Raw genomic sequence first — 20,927 nt, forward strand, 5'->3', positions numbered from 1 at the left:
AGCTGTGAGCCCCCTGCCCCCTAAGCCTGCAGGCCACCTCCCCCGAAAGCTGGCAGGGCCCCCTCCGGCTAGCACCCCCAAAGCCGTCAGCCCCCCGCCCCCTAAGCCTGCAGGCCACCCTCCCCAAAGCTGGCAGGGCCCCCCTCAGCCCACACCCTCAAAGCCGTCAGCCCCCCACCTCCTAAGCCTGCAGGTCACCCACCACCCAAAGCTGGCAGGGAACCATCCCGGCCTGGACCCCACCCCCAAAGCCAACAGGGGCCCCCCCAGCCTGGCCCGCACCCCCAGCCTGGCCCGCACCCCCAAAGCCGGCAGCCCCCACCACCCCCAAAGGTGGCAGGGCACCACCCTGGCCTGGCCCCCACAGCTGGCAGGGTCCCCCCCTGGCCCAGCTCCTGCCCCCAAAGCTGGCAGCCCCCTGCCTCCAAAGCCAGCGGGCCCCCTCCCGCCCAGCCCGCCCCGCCCCCCTCAAGCCGACAAGGCTGCCCCCCTGGTCCGGCCCCTGCACCAAAGCCAACAGAGGGCCCCCCACGCTCAGCACCCGCCCCCAAAGCCAGCAGGCCGCGCGAGCTCCCCTGGCCCCATACCCAAGTTCCCTCCCCCATCAGAGACAAGAAGATGCAGGCGGGGCCACGTGTAGAGCTAAGGCGAGGGGAAGCCAAGGAGCAGACCTCGTGCAGCCGGGGCTTCCAGCCCCCCCCAGCGCTGGCTGTGGCGTTTCTTCAGGCAGATGTTGATGCGAGAGACGGTGAAGTTGTACGTGCACTGGTCCGGCTCAATGAGGTTCCTGGGGACAGGAGAGCAGGCTCAGCGCTGGCAGACACGAGCCAGGGCCCTGGCTGGGCCCTCTTGCAGGGTAGGTGCTCAGCAGCGCGGAGGCGCTCTGGGCTGGGCCAGCCTCCTGCCAGCGCAACGCCACCACTGATCCACTCAGCCCCGCGCGTCAGAGGGATGGGGCCTGGCATGTTGTCTCCAACATGGGCTAGGCTCTGCCTGGTCCCCCGGCTCCCCCCGCTGTGGTGGGCTCTCTTCCCTGGGAGGGCACGCCAGGCAGCGTGCACCTTGCTGGAGGGCAGCAGGCGCTATCTGCCCCGCCAGCCCAGCTGAGGAGGGGATCTCGGCAGGCGCAGTGACTTCCCCCGCTGCCTTGAGCAGTGCCATCTGGGCGGGTGCTCTCCGCTCCGACACCTAAAGGGGCATTGCTTGCACAAGGCCGGGGCAGTGGGGATGGACCCTAGGGGTTGTGTCCCAGCCCTGTGCTCCAGCCACGAGGCTGTTTTGTTCTGTCCTGGCTGGAGGAGAGCGGGAACGCCCGGGTACTGCAGGGCCAGCGCGTGGTACCTGAGTTTCACCTGCCACCTGAACACTGTGCGGGGGCCGCAGCTGGGGTGCACTCGCAGGAAGTTAGCATCACTGCAAGGAGAGGAGAAGGCGATCAGAGGGCAGGCGGGGGAGCCCCTGGTGTGCTGCAGCCCCCACAGTGCGTGACTGGGCCCAGCACTCAGCAGTACCTGGTCTGGAACACCAGCGTGAAGTCCTGCTCCCGGAACAGCACCTTGGAGGTCTCCCTGTGGATCTCCTTCACGTAGACGTGCACCACTACCGAATCACTGCCCTTCTCGTACGAGTCGTTCTTCACCAAGCTCAGGCTCACCATGGGCTCTGGCTCTAGGACAGGACAAGGCCAGGTGGGGGGCGAGGCGGCTGTGCCCTGGGAGCCCCTCCCCACCAGCGCCACAGGCAGACGGGCCCCAGGACTCAGAGGGGAGCCTGCCGGGCTGGGACATACAAGGCCGCAGGAGTCAGCTCCGTCGGCTGCTCTGGGCCCAGGCTCCTGTTCACTGACCCCCATGGAGCCGGGCGCTCTTGGTTCACACGCCGCCGGCCGGCAAGGAAATGGAGCAGGAGAGGCCCGGGGAACCACGGCCTAGCACTCTGCTTCCCTCTCCCTCTACACTTACCATCCGCTGCTGCTTCCAGGGCAACATCCTCCTTGGACCAGTCGCTCTTCTCAGCGTCTCTGCTCAGCAGAGGGGAGGCGGGGGCCAGGACAGCCTCGGGGCCCTCTCCAGGGGCTGCCAGGCACTGGGAAGCGGCCGGCTGCAAGGCTCTCTTCTCCAGGCAGGGCGCCATGTGCTGGGGGAAGCTCTCCGAAGGGGCAGCAAGTGGCTGCATCCCCACAAGTACGGGCTCCTTCTGCAGCACTTCAGCCTTTCCGTGCAGAGGGGGAAGGTGAGACATGGGGGGTCCCCCCAGAGCTGGGGCCAGCCCCCCTCCAGCCGTAGCTCTGGTCTATGGCCCTGAATGGCCAGGCTGCCAGCTCGGCCCTAGCTACTGCCAAGCGAGGGAAGCCCCCTGTTCCCACCTGCCCTGCCCCCCCTGCACAGGGTTTCCGGGGTGCAGGAGGGACCCTGGGGTGTGCTCCAGGGCTCCTACCCACACAACTGCCAAGGGCCAGCACGCTGCGCCAGGAGCAGGGGAGGAGTTCTGCTAGGCACCTTCCCTCTGCCCAGAGACCGGAGCCAGGTGGCCACTGGGCTCTGGAGTTCCTCGGCCCCAGGGTGCGAGCCTGGTAAGCCAGCCAGCCAGCCGACAGATTGCTGGGATCCAGCCCCGATCACAGCCCGCTGGGAGCCATGACGCCCAGCCCCCTCACGGCCCCCACCCCAGGGTGCCTGCCTCGGTCCAGACGGAGAACCTGAGCTGGGGGCTCAAGTGAGCAGCCCAACTTCCTGTCTGTGGCAGGGTCAGGCCTCCCCACATCCACAGAGCCATGTCCCAGCTCAGCCTGCAGGGGGGCTGCATGTGTTCCCCGAACTCCAGGGAGTACCAATGAGAGACTGGGACCCCCGGCCTCACTGGGAGAACAAGGGGCTCCAGACCCTCAGGAGAGGGGATGGGGCAGGACAGCACCTGTGATGGGGGCAGCAGGGTCCCCAGCGCCCCCACTTACCTTCATCAGAGGCGGGGTCAGGCCTGTGGCAGCATCGCCGCAGGTTGCTCGGCCGTTCTGCAGGCTGCCCCCTCTCCCGCTGGGTCCTTTGCCAGGCTCCAAGCCCCCAGGGACCCCGGCATTTGGCTCCTCCTCTGTCAGAGCCACCTTGAGGTACCCTGCCCGCTTGGCGCTGGGCCCGCTTTGCAGCCCAGGGCTGGCTGGGCTCTTCTCTTCTGGGGCCTCGCCCCTCCCTGGAGCTCGCTTTGAGTTTGGGAACTCCCGTTTGCTCCTCGCCGGCTCCTCAGGGGTGGCCTGTGCGGGCAGGGGCTGCTCCTTCCCATTTGGGCTCACGGCTCCCTTGGCTAGCTCCTTGGATCCGTCCTTCCGCTTCTTCTGGGAAAGGTAACGTGGCCCGTTGGGATGGCTGCGCAGCCAGGGCACTGGGCCGAATGGAGCCCTCCCCTGGCTGTGGGCACGGATGCCAGCCTCACACTGCCCTGGGCCAAGGCAGTGGCAGCCAGCCCCTCTGTCCAGCAGAACGCACAGAGACGCCCATGGTCTCCCCCAGCCCCAGGGAGCTCAGCCGGGCTGCTGCCCAGGCAAGGCAGCCCACAGAGCTCAGCTCCCTCTCCCCTCATCTCCAGTGGGTCCTGCGGCAGGTTTGGGGGCCCAGAGAGGTGCGTGGCCTTACCAGGAGCGAAGCCCAGGTGTGCAGGGGGATCTTCTTCTGAAGCACCAGCTGCAGGAACTTGCCCTTCTTACCCTGGACTTTGCTGCAGGAGCTCTCGATCTCCCCGTAAAACTGGCCGCTCCACTGGCGGCCATCTGTGGGCACAAATGGGGACCTCACAGCAGGCAGGCACAGGCAGGGACTCTGCTCAGCAGGGCCCAGTGCCTCCAAAGGGGGCTCCGGACAGAGTTTGGGCCTTCAGCGCCTCCTTCCGGGGACTCTGCCAAAGGTGCTGCAGCAGCGAGTCGGCTCCCCTTCGCCGCCGGCTGGCCCAGAGGGGCTGCGTGACTCTCACCCCGACGTTCCATCGCCAGCCCCATCTCCACGTCGCCTGCCCCCCTGCCGGCGCCTGCCACTGCTGTGCATGGGGGGATTCCAGCCGCTGGTCTGCACCCTCTTCCGACAGCGCCGTGCGCCTCCTCTGGTCACGCTCTGCAATGCGCTTCCCCGCAATTCACTGTTCTCCGCCAGCCTGCTGCTCGGCCCAGAACCACTTCTTCCCCACCCCAAATCTCCCTGCCAACCCTCACTGTTCAGCTGGGACGCCTGCCTCCCGGGAGTGCACTGGGAGGGGCCCCAGACCCACTCAAGGTTTCAGCTCTTTGGTTGGGACTACCCTCCCGGGGCCAGCATCTCCTGTGCAGAGGGGGTGCCGCCGATGGGCTGGGCAGGAACCAGGAGCTATTCTCCATTACGCCCTGACCCAACCCGCGTGGCTACCGAAGGGTTGTGCCAACAGCAGCCTCTCCCGTTGGCACGCTCCAGCTAGCTGTCCCCAGCGGTACCCTCTAAGCTGGTGGATCTGGGGCAGGCCAGATGGGTCTGCACCCGGGGCTGGGTCTGCAGGGAGCACAGAGCCCAGCTCCATGCACTGCTCTGGGTTACCTACGCTATCTAGTGCCTTCTTCTCACCCCAGGCGCCGGCCATGAGCCTGCCTCTTACCTGGCAGCCTGACAACGCAGTCGGTGTCTGTGAACGCAGCATCCACCTCCTCCAACTTCAGGGCCCCGCTACCCAGGTTCAGCTTCACAATGACCTCGTCAGCGTTCTGCTTCCAGTCCAGCAGCAGGTCTGCAAGAGCAGAGGGAGCGTCACTCTCAGCCCAAACAGCAGCTCTGGCTCCGGGGAGCAGAGAGGCATTCGGCATGCTCCAGGAAGGGGTTAATGGGAGCCCCTGGGGAAGGGGGCGAGTACGGGTACAGCTGGGAAACCCAGGTCACAGGGCCAGGCAGAGTGGCTATCGCCCCGCCCCAGACACACAGCGCCCTGAGAGGCCAGAGCAGCTCTCCCCAGGGGCACTCAGGTGGACTCGTTCTGAGCAGCCTGACTAGCAGTCCCAGGCGGGCGCATGCCAGCTGCACAGCGCTCCCTCCCCAGGAGGGCCGGGCGAGGGGGCTGTGCTGGAGAGAGATCTGCCTGGCTCCTGCGGGCTCTGTCACAGCGGAGCCAGGCCTGCTGGTGTGTCCAGCCCAGCTAGAGCAGAGCGAGGCAGCACTGGAGCAGTACCTGCGAGGGCAGGGGCCTGAGCCCTCTGAGCCAAGGCCAGGCAAGGGAGCCAGCGCACACCCGCCAGCCCCCTCTCCTGCCGGGGAGCACTCTGCAGCTGGACACTGGCACCAGGAACACCACAGAGCCCCGCTCCAGGCGCAGGCTCCCCCATGCTCCTGGCCAGCCCTCGTGGCTTGGTGCCTGCTGTGCTCCAGCAGCAGTGCCCTTCCTCCGCGGTGGGTGGCTAGACAAGTGCACCAGCACACCAAGGGGCAGCCTGGTCGGCACTGGAGGGGGAAGGGACAGAGTGGCGCTAGCAGGGAGCGGCGAGCTGCATGGAGCACAACGTCTGAAGCCGTAGGGACAATCGCAGGGTGGCCAGCGCCCGCTGCTGCAGCGACTCTGCTCTCTTCAGCACACTCGCTCGCTCAGCGCTCCTCCAGCTGCACAGAACGGAGCCTGACGCCCAGGCATCTCTCCTAGCTCGCTGCCTACGCTGACCACACCAGAGCTCGGCTCCTTGGTGAGCCATGTTCATCTGGCGGGTCACAATGCCAGGCCGAGCTGCCTTCCCGTACGCCTCAGTCCGCAAGGAGAACAGGCCAGACCAGCGGCTTGCGGAAGGCTCCAAGCTTTATCCCAGCGAGACAGGGCAGATACACTGAAGGGGTCCCAGGGACCATTGCAGAGCAGTGAGAGAGCACTGGGCCTGGGGAACTGATGGGGACGTTGAGCCGAAGTGACGGAGAATGCACCACACACTAAGAACAGCTGGGGCAGTGGCTAATTACCCCTGCTGGCAAATAGCGACTCCTTATTTCCAGTCTGAATGACTGACTCCAGCTACTGGATCGCAGAGCCCTCTGCTACCAAGTCTTCTCTCTTCATAGACTATCAAGGTTGGAAGGGACCTCAGGAGGTGTCTAGTCCAACCCCCTGCTCAGAGCAGGACCAATCCCCAACTACAACATCCCAGCCAGGGCTTTGTCAAGCCTGACCTTAAAAACCTCGAAGGAAGGAGATTCCACCACCTCCTTAGGGAACCCATTCCAGCGCTTCACCACCCTCCTAGTGAAAAAGGGTTTTCCTAATATCCAACCTAAACCTCCCCCACTGCAACTTGAGACCATTACTCCTTGTTCTGGCATCTGCCACCACTGAGAACAGCCGAGCTCCATTCTCTTTGGAACCCCCTTTCAGGTAGCTGAAAGCAGCTATCAAATCCCCCCTCACCCTTCTCTTCTGCAGACTAAACAATCCCATTTCCCTCAACCTCTCTTCATAAGTCATGTGCTCCAGCCCCCTAATCATTTTTGTTGCCCTCCGCTGGACTCTTTCCAATTTTTCCACATCCTTCGTGTAGTGGGGGGCCCACAACTGGACACAGTGCTCCAGATGAGGCCTCACCAGCGTCGAATAGAGGGGATGATCACGTCCCTCGATCTGCTGGCAATGCCCCTACTTATAAAGCCCAAAATGCCGTTAGCCTTCTCGGCAACAAGGGCACACTGCTGACTCTTCCCACCTAGGCACAGACTCTCAGCACGTCTTCTCTGAAGGGCTGCCCTCTAACCCGCCCTGCAAGGCAGCTTTCCCACTCTTCCAACCAGCTCGCCTCCGAACTGCGGATGAAACAGCCCTTTCCAAGCCTGGCCCCAGCAATGGACAGTATTCGAGCGGTGGTCTCACCACTGCTGTTCAACTCTGCTCTACTGAACATTCCCTACTTCGGACGGCCCATGGCACGCGATACAGCGAATAACTAAAACCAATTTCATTCACATCAGTTCTACATGCTGAGTGCCTGCTCGCTGACTTTCCTCCGTGACCCCAGTGTCAGTGCCCGACCTCCGTTCTGTACGGTCATCCGCAGGGCCCTGCTGGGGGTGCAGTGCCCAAGTGACCCAGGGGTGTTCCAGCCATGCCAAGCTTAGCGGAGCCCGCAAGTGCTCTCAGCAGGGATGTTAGTTTGCTTCTAGGGCCAAGCCAGCTAGCAAAGGGGGCAGGGAATCCTGAGTATTCCCCATTCCCTCTGGAGACCCCAGCAAGCCAGCTGCTACCCTGCCCCAGTGATTTCAGAGAAAGCTTCCCCAGCAGACCCTGGCCTCCGAGTGCTTCTAAGATGAAACTCCAGCCACCTTGGGACCCTGTCTGTGACAGTCACACAGATTATTTCACAGCAGCCCTGCTGTGCCAGGCCCCTGCAATACACACAGGACGGCATGGCCTCTGTGGGGGTGAGCAGAAGGAGCTCTCCATTCAGAGAGGTGCAAGTCCTGCAACCCCCCCAGCTCCAGCAAAGGTGCTGGACAGCAGTGCAGTGCAGTGCAGCACAGAAAACACACCGGGGCCCGAGGAACCAGATACATACTGGGGATCCCCAGTGGTGACCTCAGCCTGGCTGTGAGGGGCCTGGGGGGGAACTACTGCCATGGCAATGAGCCACTCATTGCTCAGTGAGAGCGAATGCTGCACCCCCACCAAATGGCCAGTGTCCCGTCCTCAGGGCACGCTGGGCCACCCCCGGCACTCGGTACCAGAGCCGGGTATTTGCTGGGATTGGGAAAGGCCAAGGAGAGGATGTACGCACATAGCGGGGAAGTGACTTCCACAGGCATGTTCGACCAGACTTTAACGTGCATGGAGAGGCCTTCCAATGCAGCTCTTAAGGGGGGGTTGCTCCAGAAAAGCAGGGAAGTGATTAAAAAGGAGAGCTTTAGCCTGCTGGCCACCGGAGCCTGAGGGCTCCCTGCCCTGGATCAGCAGGGGTGAGCCACTGTTTGTGACAAACTGGGAATGTTCTTAATGTTTGCTCTGAATACTGTGTTGGTGCCTCAGTGTCCCCATGGCAGTTCTTAATATCTAGGTGGTGGAATAAGGGGGTGTGATTGCTGCAGAGGAAGGGGCCAGTGCACCTACGTGCCTGGCACTCTGTCTCCTAGCAACTGATGGCCTGGGCCCCTTCTCTGCAAAGGTGCCAACTGAAGGTGTTGGAGACAAAGAGGCCAGGTGACCTCCTGGCCCAGGGAAGGAAATGAGCAGAGGAGGAGGGGCTGGAGGGGTTGTTAGTCTGGAGCTGGCTGGGGACAAGGAGTGAAGTGCAGACGTGGGGGTCTGGCTCACTGTCCCCCAGAATGGATCCGGCCGAGGAGTCCGGGTTGCGGCACCTACAAGCTCTGTTTTAGACCCTGCTCCTGTCATTGAATAAACCTCTGTGTTACTGGCTGGCTGAGAGTCACGTCTGACTGCAAAGTGGGGGTGCAGGACCCTGTGGTTTTCCCAGGACCCCGCTGGGGTGGACTCGCTGTGGGAAGTGCACAGAGGGGCAGAGGATGCTGAATGCTCCAAGGAGAGATCCAGGAGATGAAGCCGTGTGAGCTTCTTGCCCTGAACAAGTCTGCTCCAAGGGAGAGGAGGCTCCCCAAAGTCCTGCCTGGCTTGGTGGGGAGCAGTTCCAGAGCATCGCCCGGGGACTTTGTGACACTGTTTGAATGCTGCTGTCCCAAAGAGATGTGGGACCCCCAGCAGCCCCGAACGTCACTGAACAGCCACAGTGGCAATTCACCGCCCTGAGGACCGTGTCACAAGCTGGTGGGAAAGTGTCAGCACTTCCCAGCAGCTCAGCACTCGGGAAGCACGCACTGGCCAGCGTCAGCCATTCCAGATGGCACTCCTCCTCGCAAACAGCAGAGCTGCTTCTGGGCACGTCGGCAACCAGCCCGATGGCGACAGGTCTGCCACGTGCCCACCGCAGGCACACAGCTGGCCATGGTAACTAGTGCTCCTACAATGCACCGGGGAAGGCGAGCGCCAGTGAAGGCAGGGTTCAGACTGACAAGAACTGCTTGACAAGGGGCCAGAAGATGGGAACCCCAGATGGCAGCTCAAGGGCATCTGGGGAAGTGGGCTGGGCACTGCCCTTTCACAGGAGCGGGGTCTGCCCAGCACACCCACAAGGACCTGCAAAGCCCAGCAGTCCCTGGAGCAGCCTGCGGAGAAGGACCCAGCAAAACGGCAGAGTGCGAAGGCCCCTAGAGAACCTCCAAAGCCCACGTGGGTCGGCCTCACCTGGTGCCAGGCATCACATGCTGGCAGCCTGCAGCTACCTCACTAGGCCACAGAACACCCAGCAAGGCATTTATTCCCAATTCTGCAGTCCGTCCGTGCCCAGCACCTGGAGAGTCATGCCTGCCCTGCAGCACTGCCTGCGGGAGGGCACGCACAGCTGCCAGCACAACTCTAGGCAACCCCCAGGGAAAGAAGGAGGTGACGTTGCACCTTCCCTCCTCCCTATGAGGCAGGAAATCCAGGATTCCCACGAGGCAGATCTCCCTGCCCTCAGGTCCCACGGGGCTTTGGCATGAAGGGTTCTCCCCGTGATTTACTGTGCTCCTCCAGTGCGAATCCCAGCACGGCTGCACCCGCGGGCGCCGGGGAACGCTGCACCACCCGCACCATAGATAAATCACACGGACCATAATTCACCAGGCCCAAAACTGAAGTGCTATGTCAGTATGCACCCTGCAGGGAAGCCATTGGGCCTGCACTCTGCGCAGCTGCAGATTTTTGGACATTTGGCAGTCTTAGGGCTTGTCTACACAAGGAGCTATTCCAGGAGAGCTAGTCTGCTTTCAGTCCACCCCCCCACTCCCATAGTGTGTGCACGCTGCACTGGGGGTGCAGGGTCAGCGCGGGCGATCCAGGGCTAGACAGGCCCCGGGCCTGATCCAGCACGGCCAGCCCAGTGTTCTTAGACACCCCCAGCAGAGCGCCTGGCCTCGCCTGCCTGGATCCCGTAGCAACACTCACGGCAGTGAGGGGCAGCGAAGTGTCATGCTGCACAGCCTGATGCAGAACCAGCCGCACCAGGCTCCAATCCAGCTTCCTACGCAGCCCAAGCAGCTCGCCCCCCCGAAGGCCAGTCCTACAAGGCAAGGCCCAGCTCCAAACCTGACGGGGTGTGCGGAGCCAGGTTTGAGCTGTGCTCACACATGGTGCCAAGCAGCAGCTGGCAAAGCAGATTATGGATTCAGAGACTCGTGCTCGAGGAGCATGTTACATGGGCGAGTGGAAGCGCTTAGTTGAATTTGCTTATCCTACAGCAGACGGCTGCAGGGAGAGCGGAGAGATGGAGCAGTGGGACAGCTGCATCCTGGGCCCTACCTTTCTTAGGGTCACTGCCAGCGGGTCTCTCGCTCTCCTTGCTCTCCTGGTTGGCTCGGTCCTTCTGCTTCTTCTTGTTGGTCGCATCCTCCAGCCCCCGGGACGCTCGTCTCTGGCCTGGGGCACTGGGGCTGCTGGACATTTTCAGCCGTTTGCAGGAGACGAACGGCCCGCCGGGGTCAGTGATGGAGTCTGGGTCAGGGGTTCGACGCTTTCTTCCTGGCCCAGCTATCTTGGCGACTCTTTGTGAGCAAACTCTCTGGCAAGGAACAAGCGACCTAGGGAGACAAGAGCGCACACGTGAGTGGACCTGGCAGTGGGGCTGGCCGCAGAAGGACAAGGGCAGCATGTTCTGAGTCACGCTCATGTCAGAGGCCCTGTGACCTTAAAGCCAAGCCAGGCCTAAAGGATGCCAGGGTACTTCCCAGAGCAGCGTGCCAGAGCGCCGGCATCCCTCAGCACAGCCAGAGGGCCTAGCCTGGCTCCAAGGACCCGAGAGTTGACTTCCAGCTGACTCAGAGGTGCTGAAACGTCGCATTCCAGGCTAGGCTCTCAAGGCATCACTAGCAATGGAGAGCAGGACCTCCTGCTGACTTTACCCACCCCCCAGCCTAGGGGCACCAAATCGTACGAGCTGGTGAAAACCCAACAACAGCGGGGGATTCTACCTTCCCCCAAAGTGGCAGGGCTGCCTGGGCTGGGCAGAGCCAGCCTCACAAAGTGATCCAGACAGAACCCAACCAAGCTGACAGGCAGTGGTGATGCCTGCCCAGTGCAATCCAAGAAGGCCGGCCAGAGGATGGCTTGGCCTCACCCAGGGCTCGGATGTACAAAATACTCCATGCTTCAGACCCCGAGTAACAAAGTCTAGCCCAGCTGCTTGATGCCAGAGAACGTGGGCCTGTAGGTGCTCCTGAGAGGAGCTAACAGGATCTGCTGCATGGGCGTGCAAAGTCCGTAAAGTGGCGTAACGCGGCCTGGCCCCTCATGGGAACAGTGGCCCCCAGAAAAGCCTGCCAGAGTGCTGGCTAGGCACTGAGTTGTCTCCGGAGGTGAGGGGTGTGAGCAACAGGACTGTTACTTCAGCACTCCTACGGGGGCTTAGCGGGGCTGCCTGGCACATGGCCATGGCGGCAGGAGAGCAGTTTCAGGAGTGGCCATTTAAGCAAACTGGATGCACAAGTACTAGGGGCTGAAGCCCAAAACCAGCGAAGGAAGGAAGGAAGGAATCGTTCTGCTCCTGGGACAGATGGAAGCTGCTCGCTCCAGCAAGAGACAGTCTCCTTCGCCCCTTCTGCAGCCTATGCACAGAGAGTCTGCCCACCCCAGGCACACCCTGCTCCGTTACGGCAGCGAGCAGCGACTGGGTGCGGTGACGAGACACCTTGGCCAGGAAAGGCAGTGAGGTGTCTGCTGGGCAGCGTATGCAGCCCGCTCCCGGCGGGAGACTCCCTGCCCACGGCGTGTACTTGGCTGAGGTCACCCTGGCTCTCCGGGCTCTGGCTGCCAGACCCTGGTTTCACTTTTGCTCTCCAGCACTGAGCACAGGCCCACTCCAGGGACAGGCTGTGGGGAGCAGCTGGGGACCTGCCACAGGTTCGGCTCCAGTGCCCAGCGGTGGGGGGAGCAGTCCATGAGAACAGCTGCCACCGCCAGCGGGGCAGCGAGCTGCTGGTCACTCCTGGTGCACACACACCTGCCAGGCCAGTTACACACACGCAGACACAGCCCTGTCAGGGAGCCCAATCTCGGTGGTAAATACGAAAAGGCTGCAGCCTTCCTGCTGCCTGGCTAGTGACCGGGACACTTGTGCTCTAGACATGCCTAGGCCACCAAGTGCGACTCCACGTTACACCTCCACACATTGCCAAACGCAGCTCCTCCCAGGCTCGCACCCAGGGACAGGCCCAGATTGTCACACTGCATGAGCTGAGCACCAGCAGTCAAACCTCCAGCAAGCCCTAGGAGCAGCCAGCGTGGAGTCCTACCCCCACCCTCCCCGCTGCCCAGGCGCAGGCAGAAGCAGGTCACACTTAGGCTGAAGCCCTGACCCAGGAAGAGGAAGGGAATGCAGAACTGGGCATGGCAGCTGATGGTGGAGAGCGGAGTGAGGTGCACTGCTAGGTCCATGCCCAAGTCACTCCCAGCCAGAAGAGACTGCCTCCAGGCAGCGCCTGCACAGGGCACTTTAACACTCTAACCCGGCTGCCCGAGAGGGAGCTTGCACGTGGTCCCAGCAGGCAGCGATGCTGGGAGTCCTGCTCTAGGCGGGCCTCTGGCTGCCGCTGCAACCCCATGGCAGCTTGAGCTGCTCTGAACAAGGTCTGTCTACACTACAGCACCTAGCACTGGGCTCAGCGGTGGTTTTTGGCAGTTTTCCTCGCATGGCCAAGGCCTGCATGTGAACAATCCAGGAGGAGCAGGACTGGGTCCAGCCAAGTGGCCTGTCAGTTGCATTCCCCTCCTGCAGAGCAGATGGCCATCCCCGGCAGCTCACAAGGGACGAGGCAGGACAGCCCAGCGAGGCCCTTACCCCCACGTGAGGACTGGCACTTGCACCCCAGAATTTGTCTAAGCAATGCAGCAGGTTTGGCACTGTGTTCATTTCAATGGCACGTAAGTCACCAAGCCAGCCCTTCAGCCAGGGCGCTGCCAGGGAGCTCCGAGCGTGCACGCAGCCCTGCAGGGAGTTATGCCTGGTCTGCTCGTCTGGAGCAGGGCAGCGTCACACCCTGCTTCTTGCCTGCCTCTCACACTTGCTCAGCGTGGTCACTTCGCTGCCTGCCTGGACAATGGAACATGCACCTTTGGGGCCTGGTCTGCCTCAGAGAGCCTGGACCTAACTCCTAGCTTCTAGGATCCTTTTCAGACATGTCCTGGCGCGACGCCAGCCCCTCTGCTCCATTTCTGTACGCTGGCACTGATGGGCGGTAGGGGTAAGCGCCTTAGACACACCTAGGAGATAGGAAGATCAGACTGGCAGTAGCTGAAAGCCCCACATCCAAGTTCCTTCAAGCTGGATCCAAGAAAGCCCTGGGGAACGAGCTGCAGGGAGCACCAGGGAAGAGGGAAGGATTCTCTGATTCCCCCACCAGAACGCCATGCCCCCACCTGGGGACATGGGCTCCCCCAGGTTACAGCAGGCACCACGCACCTTGGGGACACAGGCCAGGAGCTACCCAGTGCTTGCTCTTCAGCTGACAGAACTCTCCAGCTGAGGCCCTTCCAGGCCCCCCACTGCTTCGGACTTGTTCAGCCCCACACACGGGGCTGCCCTGTTACAGGTGCCATTCTAGCCTGACTGCTCTGACCTAATGCACTTTGTACTCCCCAGTCCTTGCACTCCCTCCCCCCCTGGGATCAGCCAGCCCACCATGCCGTGGTCTGGCAGCTGCAGTCCCCACCTCCTGCCCCTTCCCAGAAGGCTCCTCCGCCCCTTTCTAATCCCTTTCACACTATCTTCTCTCCACTAACTCCTGGCTTCTCCCTTTTTTGATTAGAGCCAAGGACGCTTCCCTCGCTGGCTCTGCGTCCCGCTTCGTGCACCGCTGCAGAGATGGCTCAGAAACAGCCCCAAGGGCTCACGCGTCTGACTCCTGCTTCCTTGGGCTTCAAGCACTGGCACTGTTGGTACAACCGAAGGAACAGGCAGCTCCCCATCAGGCCACAGCCACACGCACTGTTGGGGTGTCCGCACCACCCTCTCCCGTGCTCCTTGCCAGCCACGTCCGGACCGCGGGCAAAGCCACTGACAGGCGAGCACAGGGACCAAGGCTCCAGGCGACAAGCGCAGCCCAGGCCACCTGCCCCCCGTCTCATCGGCCGTGCAGGGGCCTTGGGTCCAGATGCAGAACAGGCTCCGAGATGCAAAGCAGCAAAGGGGCAGCAGCTGCCCCCGTCAGTCGGACCCACCTGGCCCCAATTGCTCTGTGCACAGGAGCAGGGCCCAGCACAGCACCTGCCAGGGCCCGGAGACAGGAGCAGCGCCAGGGGTGGGGAGGGGAACCCTTGGGGGGCAATACAACCCCCCTGGGGCAGCCCCCCCAGCACTGCTCCCCCGGAGAGATGCTCCCCCACTCTCACCCCCTCCAGCAGTGTCCCCCCCAGAGAGCTGCCCCCCCCAGCATCTAACGGAGAGCTGCCCCTCCCCAGCACTGCTTCCCCCGGAGAGCTGCCCCCCACCCCGCATCCAATGGAGAGCTGCCCCCCCCAGCATTGCCCCCCCCCGAGAGCTGCTCCCCCGCTCTCACCCCCCCCAGCACTGCCCCCCCGCGAGCTGCTCCCCTGCTCTCACTCTCCCAGCACTGCCCCCCCCCGGGAGCTGCTCCCCCGCTCTCACCCACCCAGCACCACCACCCCGCTCTCACCCCCCCAGCACTGCCCCCCCCCCGGGAGCTGCTCCCCCGCTCTCACCCACCCAGCACCACCCCCCCGCTCTCACCACCCCAGCACTGCTCCCCCGGGAGAGCTGCTCCCCTGCTCTCACTCCCCCAGCACTGCCCCCGCCGGAGAACTGCCCCCCCCACTCACTCCCCCAGCACTGCCCCCACGGAGAGCTGCTCCCCCACTCTCACCCCCCCCAGCACTGCCCCCCCCGGGAGCTGCTCCCCCGCTCTCACCCCCCCCAGCACTGCCCCCCCCGGGAGCTGCTCCCCCGCTCTCACCCCCCCCAGCACTGCCTCCCCCGGCAGCTGCTCCCCTGCTCTCACCCTCCCAGCACCACCCCCCCGCTCTCGCCCCCCCAGCACTGCCCCCCCAGGAGAGCTGCTCCCCTGCTCTCACTCCCCCAGCACTGCCCCCCCCGGAGAGCTGCCCCCCACCCCGCACCCAACGGAGAGCTGCCCCATCCGCTCCCACCCCCCAAGAGCTGCTCCCCCGCTTCTCACCCACCCAGCACCACCCCCCCGCTCTCGCCCCCCCCAGCACTGCCCCCCCGGGAGCTGCCCCCCCCGCTCTCACCCCCCCAGCGAGATGCCCCCCCCCGCTCTCACCCGCCCCGCACCGCCCGCCCGGAGAGCTGCCCCCCACCCCGCACCCAACGGAGAACTGCCCCTCCGCTCCCACCCCCCCCGGGAGCTGCTCCCCCGCTCTCACCCCCCCCGGGAGCTGCCACCCCGCTCTCGCCCCCCCCAGGAGCTGCCCCCCCGCTCTCACCCCCCGCCCGGCGGCTCCGCGGGTTGTTTTGTTTCGAGCCGAAGTTCCGCGCGGGCGGACTCAGCAGGAGACAGGCCCGAGCCCGTGACGCACTTCCGGAAGCCGGGTCCGGGCTCCACGTGACAGGGGAGCGGGTGACATGCAGACACGGGGCCAGCCCCGGAAGTGACGCCATGATAATACTGTTCCTGTGACATCACCACGGGGGCCAGTCCCCGGGGGGAGCTCCGAGCGGGAGGGGCCGGGGGCGCTGTGCCGGGGGGGTCCGAGTGGGAGGGGCCGGGGGCGCTGTGCCCAGGGGGGGTTCCGAGTGGGAGGGGCCGGGGGCGCTCTGCCCGGGGGGGGTTCCGAGCGGGAGGGGCCGGGGGCGCTGTGCCGGGGGGGGGCTCCGAGCGGGAGGGGCCGGGGGCGCTGTGCCCGGGGGGGGGCTCCGAGCGGGAGGGGTTGGGGAGCTGTGCCCGGGGGGGGTTCCGAGCGGGAGGGGCCGGGGGCGCTGTGCCCAGGGGGGGGCTCCGAGCGGGAGGGGCCGGGGGCGCTGTGCCCGGGGGGGGGCTCCGAGCGGGAGGGGCCGGGGGCGCTGTGCCCGGGGGGGGGGTTCCGAACGGGAGGGGCCGGGGGCGCTCTGCCCGGGGGGGGGCTCCGAGCGGGAGGGGTTGGGGAGCTGTGCCCGGGGGGGGGTTCCGAGCGGGAGGGGCCGGGGGAGCTGTGCCCGGGGGGGGGGGCTCCGAGCGGGAGGGGCCGGGGGCGCTGTGCCCGGGGGGGGGCTCCGAGCGGGAGGGGCCGGGGGCGCTGTGCCCGGGGGGGGGGTTCTGAACGGGAGGGGCCGGGGGCGCTGTGCCCGGGGGGGGGCTCCGAGCGGGAGGGGCCGGGGGCGCTGTGCCCGGGGGGGGCTCCGAGCGGGAGGGGCCGGGGGCGCTGTGCCCGGGGGGGGGTTCTGAACGGGAGGGGCCGGGGGCGCTCTGCCCGGGGGGGGCTACGAGCGGGAGGGGCCGGGAGCGCTGTGCCGGGGGGGACTCCGAGCGGGAGGGGCCGGGGGCGCTGTGCCCGGGGGGGGGTTCTGAACGGGAGGGGCCGGGGGCGCTCTGCCCGGGGGGGGGCTCCAAGCGGGAGGGGTTGGGGAGCTCTGCCCGGGGGGGGGCTCCGAGCGGGAGGGGCCGGGGGCGCTGTGCCGGGGGGGGTTCCGAGCGGGAGGGGCCGGGGGCGCTGTGCCGGGGGGGGGTTCCGAGCGGGAGGGGCCGGGGGCGCTGTGCCGGGGGGGGTCCGAGTGGGAGGGGCCGGGGGCGCTGTGCCCAGGGGGGGTTCCGAGCGGGAGGGGCCGGGGGCGCTCTGCCCGGGGGGGGCTCCGAGCGGGAGGGGCCGGGGGCGCTGTGCCCGGGGGGGGGTCCGAGCGGGAGGGGTTGGGGAGCTGTGCCCGGGGGGGGTTCTGAGCGGGAGGGGTCGGGGGCGCTGTGCCCGGGGGGGGGTCCGAGCGGGAGGGGTTGGGGAGCTGTGCCCGGGGGGGGTCCGAGCGGGAGGGGCCGGGAGCGCTGTGCCCGGGGGGGCTCCGAGCGGGAGGGGCCGGGGGCGCTGTGCCCCGGGCTGGCTCCTGTGGGCTGGCAGCACCGTGGGCGGCGCCAGAGGAGACCCGCTGCTCTCTGACCCCCTGGGAGCCTGCCCTGCCCCCGCAGCGCCCTGCCTCCCCTGGCGGGTCCCCAGCTGGGCCGTCTGGCGCTCCAGCCCCGCGCGCTGTGCTCAGGCTGGAGTGGGGGGGGGTCCCTGGGCACTCTGGCCCGCTCCAGGCTGCGTGTCCCGGGGCTGGACGCAGGCTGGGGCTGGAATCTGCGCCAGTGGAGAATGGGGGGGCCTGGCCGGCTGGGATGTCACTGCTGCACGACTGGGCCAGCCAGTGTCCTGGAGGGCACAGGCCCAGCCGGTGCCAGGCTCACTGCAGGGATAGAGCAGGACCCCACAGACACCGAGAGGCCGTGGGGTGCAGCAGAGCTGGGCAGCTTGGCCGGGCCTGGCCTTGCCTTGGGGGATTGCAGGTGACCCACTGGATGCTCCTGGCCCTGCAGCCCAGGGGAAAGCCCTGTGCGCAGGCTGATGGCGGTGAGACGCACTGGCAGGAGTTATGGGAGGGCCGGCACGGGCAGGCTCTGTCCAGGGGTTGGTCAGGCTGTGGGGCCTGGCCTCGTGGAAGGGGGGGGGGGCTGGAGGGACCAGCATGCTGCAGTGAGGCTGGTTGAAGGCCCAGGCAATGCACACAGCCTGTAACTCCGTGACGCACGAACCCAGAACCACCCGATGGGCCATCCCCACTCGGCTACGGCAGCCACTGCCTGAGGCTGCGGAGAGAGGTGCAAAAGTCCCACCCTGTCTACGGGGCATCTGGGGTTGTGCCCTGGAGCCCAAGGACAGCGGGCGGCACCCCAGCTGGTGTTCTGGGGCGGGCATGCTGCTCCCTGCCCTGTGCCCACCACTTGAGCGCAGGGCCTGGCAGGCAGCAGGACGTACTGGGGGAGGTGGAGGCTGGGCACTTACAGCTCAGACCCCAGAGTGGTCCCAGAGCGGGAGCCCATGTCACCCCCCCGCTCATTTCCTGCCAGCAGAGCATGACCCTGGCAGTACCCACGGCCCAGGGCCATGCTGTACTGGGGCCTGCCGGGTGCTGGTTTTAACAGTTTCCAGCTCAGACCCGCTCCCCCAGTGTTGTTAGCGCAGGCTAGATGGTGCCAAGGTGCCATGCCCCAAAGTCAGGAGAGATGAACCCAGTCAAGGGGTCACCACTGCCCCCCCTCCCAAAGCTGAGCAGTGAATGTGCTAATGCGACTGCTCCAGGGAACCAGAGTGGTTAACCAGGGCCTGAGCCCAAGTACTGGGGCGGAGGGTTAACCACTGACAGTGGGTTTGGCAAATGTGATACTAGCTCCCGGGGCAGGTCCCTGCTAGCTGAGGAAGCAGGGCCAATTGCTGCCAGCCAGGGACACGACGTGGAAATGTAGAGGGGGGGTGCGTGCGTGCGTCCCCTGAGCAGCTGCAGTAGCTGTGGGATGGGGAATGGTTCTCAGCCCCTCACCAGGCCCTCAGAGCGGGAAGCATGCGTGGCAATGCAGCAGGCAGGGCGCTGGGTGCATCTTTTAGACGACTTCCCTGGGCTCAGAACGAACCCACTGGCACAACACACTGGTGCAGAGCAGGGCTGCCAGGATGACACCATGTTCCTGTCATCTAATAAACCTGCGTTACCGGCTGGCTGAGAGTCCCTGTGAATAGCAGGAAGTGGGGGGTGCAGGGCCCAGACTCCCCCACACTCTGTGACACCATCAGAGGAGTGAGGTTCTGGAGCAGCCCCCCAGGAGTTGCAGAGGGGGCAGAAAACCGAACTGGCTTCATGCCTGAGCTTGATACGTTTTTGAGGGGATGGTGTGATTGGGCTGCCTCCGATGGCATGGAGCCGATCTGGGAGTGCCAGCAGCACGATCCCAACAGCCGGAGATGGGACACTAGCTGGGAAGGGCTCCAAGTCACTGCTGAGACTTCTCTCCCGGGTGTCTGGCTGCCAGGTCCTGCCCATGTGCTCAGGGTCTAACCCAGGGGCGGGCAAACTTTTTGGCCTGAGAGCCACATCGGGTTTCATAAATTGTATGGAGAGCTGCTTAGGGGAGGAGGTCATGGCCCAGCCCCCACCTCCTATCTGCCCCATCCAACCCCCCCATTCCCTGATGGCTCCTGGAACCCCTGCTCCCATTCAACCCCATTTCCCCCCCAACCCCTATCCACACCCCCTCCCCACCACCCCGAACTCCCCTGCCCTCTATACAACCCCCCCTGCTCCCTGCCCCTTTACCGTGCCTCCTGGAGCACTGGTGGCTGGCAGCACTGCAGCCGTGCTGCTCAGCTGGATCCAGCCACGCACCACCAGCGCACAGCACCGAGCACCGGCTCAGGCCAGGGTCTGCAGCCCCGCTCTGCAAAGCGTTGCTCCTGAGCCAGGAGCTCGCGGCAAGGCAGGAGGATCCCGTGGGCCGCATGCAGCCTACGGGCCGCATGCAGCCTACGGGCCGTAGTTTGCCCACCTCTGGTCTAACCAATCACCAGATCTGGGGTCAGGAAGGAACTTTCCCCTGGGGGAGTTTAGCCTTCCCCTGCAGCCTGGGGCACGCGGCACTGGCTGTTTTGAACTAGTGGCAGTGGTGGACGTCAGTGACTCAGGCAGAGGCTGTGGTCTATGCCCGGAAGGGTTGGGTGAGACTCTGTGGCCTGCGCCGTGCAGGGGTGAGGCTAGATGAGCTGCATGTCTGTATTACAGGGCTGTTCGTGGGCCCAGGGCCACACAGGAGCATCTGGCCTTCGGGGGATTGGTCAGAGGGGATGTGCTATGTGGATAGAAAGCTGGCTAGATCGTCGGGCTCAACGGGTAGTGATCAACGGCTCCATGTCTAGTTGGCAGCTGGTGTCAAGCGGAGTTCCCGAGGGTCGGTCCTGGGGCTGGTTTTGTTCAATATCTTCGTTAATGATCTGGAGGACGGTGTGGACTGCACTCTCGGCAAGTTTGCAGATGACACTCAACTGGGAGGAGTGGTAGATACGCTGGAGGGTAGGGACAGGATACAGAGGGACCTAGACAAATTAGAGGATTGGGCCAACAGAAATCTGATGAGGTTCGACAAGGACAAGTGCCGAGTCCTGCACTTAGGACAGAAGAATCCCATTCACTGTTACAGACTAGGGACCGAATGGCTAGGCTGCAGTTCTGCAGAAAAGGACCTAGGGGTTACAGTGGATGAGAAGCTGGATATGAGTCAACAGTGTGCCCTTGTTGCCAAGAAGGCTAAGGGCATTTTGGGCTGTATTAGTAGGGGCATTGCCAGCAGATCGAGGGATGTGATCATTCCCCTCTATTCGACACTGGAGAGGCCTCATCTGGATACTGTGCGCAGTTTTGGGCCCCACACTACGTGGAGGATGTGGAAAAATTGGAAAGAGTCCAGTGGAGGGGAACAAAAATGGTTAAGGGGCTGGAGCACATGACTTCTGAGAGGCTGAGGGCACTGGGACTGTCTAGTCTACAGAAGAGAAGAATGAGGGGGGATTTGATAGCTGCTTTCAGCTGCCTGAAAGGGGGTTCCAAAGAGGATGGATCTAGACTGTTCTCAGTGGTACCTGATGACAGAACAAGGAGCAATGGTCTCAAGTTGCAGTGGGGGAGGTCTAGGTTGGATATTACGAAAAACTTTTTCACCCAGAGATTGGTGAAGCACTGGAATGGGTTCCCTAGAGAGGTGGTGGAATCTCCTTCCTTAGAGGTTTTTAAGGTCAGGCTTGACAAAGCCCTGGCTGTGATGATTTAGTTGGGGTTGGTCCTGCTCTGAGCAGGGGGTTGGACTAGACACCTCCTGAGGTCCCTTCCACGCCTGATAGTCTATGATTCTGTGAGAGGATCTAGAGGGCAGAGGAGCTGGGGCATAAGGGCTGCC

At 64.4% G+C, this 20,927-nt stretch overlaps 1 protein-coding gene across 5 annotated transcripts in view; it reads right to left on the reverse strand.

The window, feature by feature from the left end:
* Positions 1-15,581, reverse strand: part of LOC115654469 (ubiquitin carboxyl-terminal hydrolase 19-like) — a 36,142-nt gene extending 20,561 nt beyond the window's left edge. For 3 of the 5 annotated variants that reach the window (XM_030568798.1, XM_030568796.1, XM_030568797.1), the window contains exons 1-8: positions 10,318-10,550; positions 4,609-4,737; positions 3,627-3,760; positions 2,954-3,328; positions 1,962-2,211; positions 1,512-1,668; positions 1,342-1,413; positions 672-787 (exon numbers count right to left, since the gene is read on the reverse strand). In XM_030568798.1, coding sequence (XP_030424658.1) covers positions 672-787; positions 1,342-1,413; positions 1,512-1,668; positions 1,962-2,211; positions 2,954-3,328; positions 3,627-3,760; positions 4,609-4,737; positions 10,318-10,459 — 1,375 coding nt within the window. In that variant the 5' untranslated portion in view covers positions 10,460-10,550. Of the gene's footprint in view, positions 1-671; positions 788-1,341; positions 1,414-1,511; positions 1,669-1,961; positions 2,212-2,953; positions 3,329-3,626; positions 3,761-4,608; positions 4,738-10,317; positions 10,596-15,471 lie in introns of those variants that run through there. The other 2 variants (XM_030568799.1, XM_030568795.1) reach the window with 2 other exon arrangements.
* Between the last annotated feature and the right edge of the window lie 5,346 nt (positions 15,582-20,927).

This window comes from Gopherus evgoodei, chromosome 7 (genome assembly GCF_007399415.2).
Source record: "Gopherus evgoodei ecotype Sinaloan lineage chromosome 7, rGopEvg1_v1.p, whole genome shotgun sequence".
In the NCBI taxonomy this organism is placed as follows: Eukaryota; Metazoa; Chordata; order Testudines; family Testudinidae; genus Gopherus; species Gopherus evgoodei.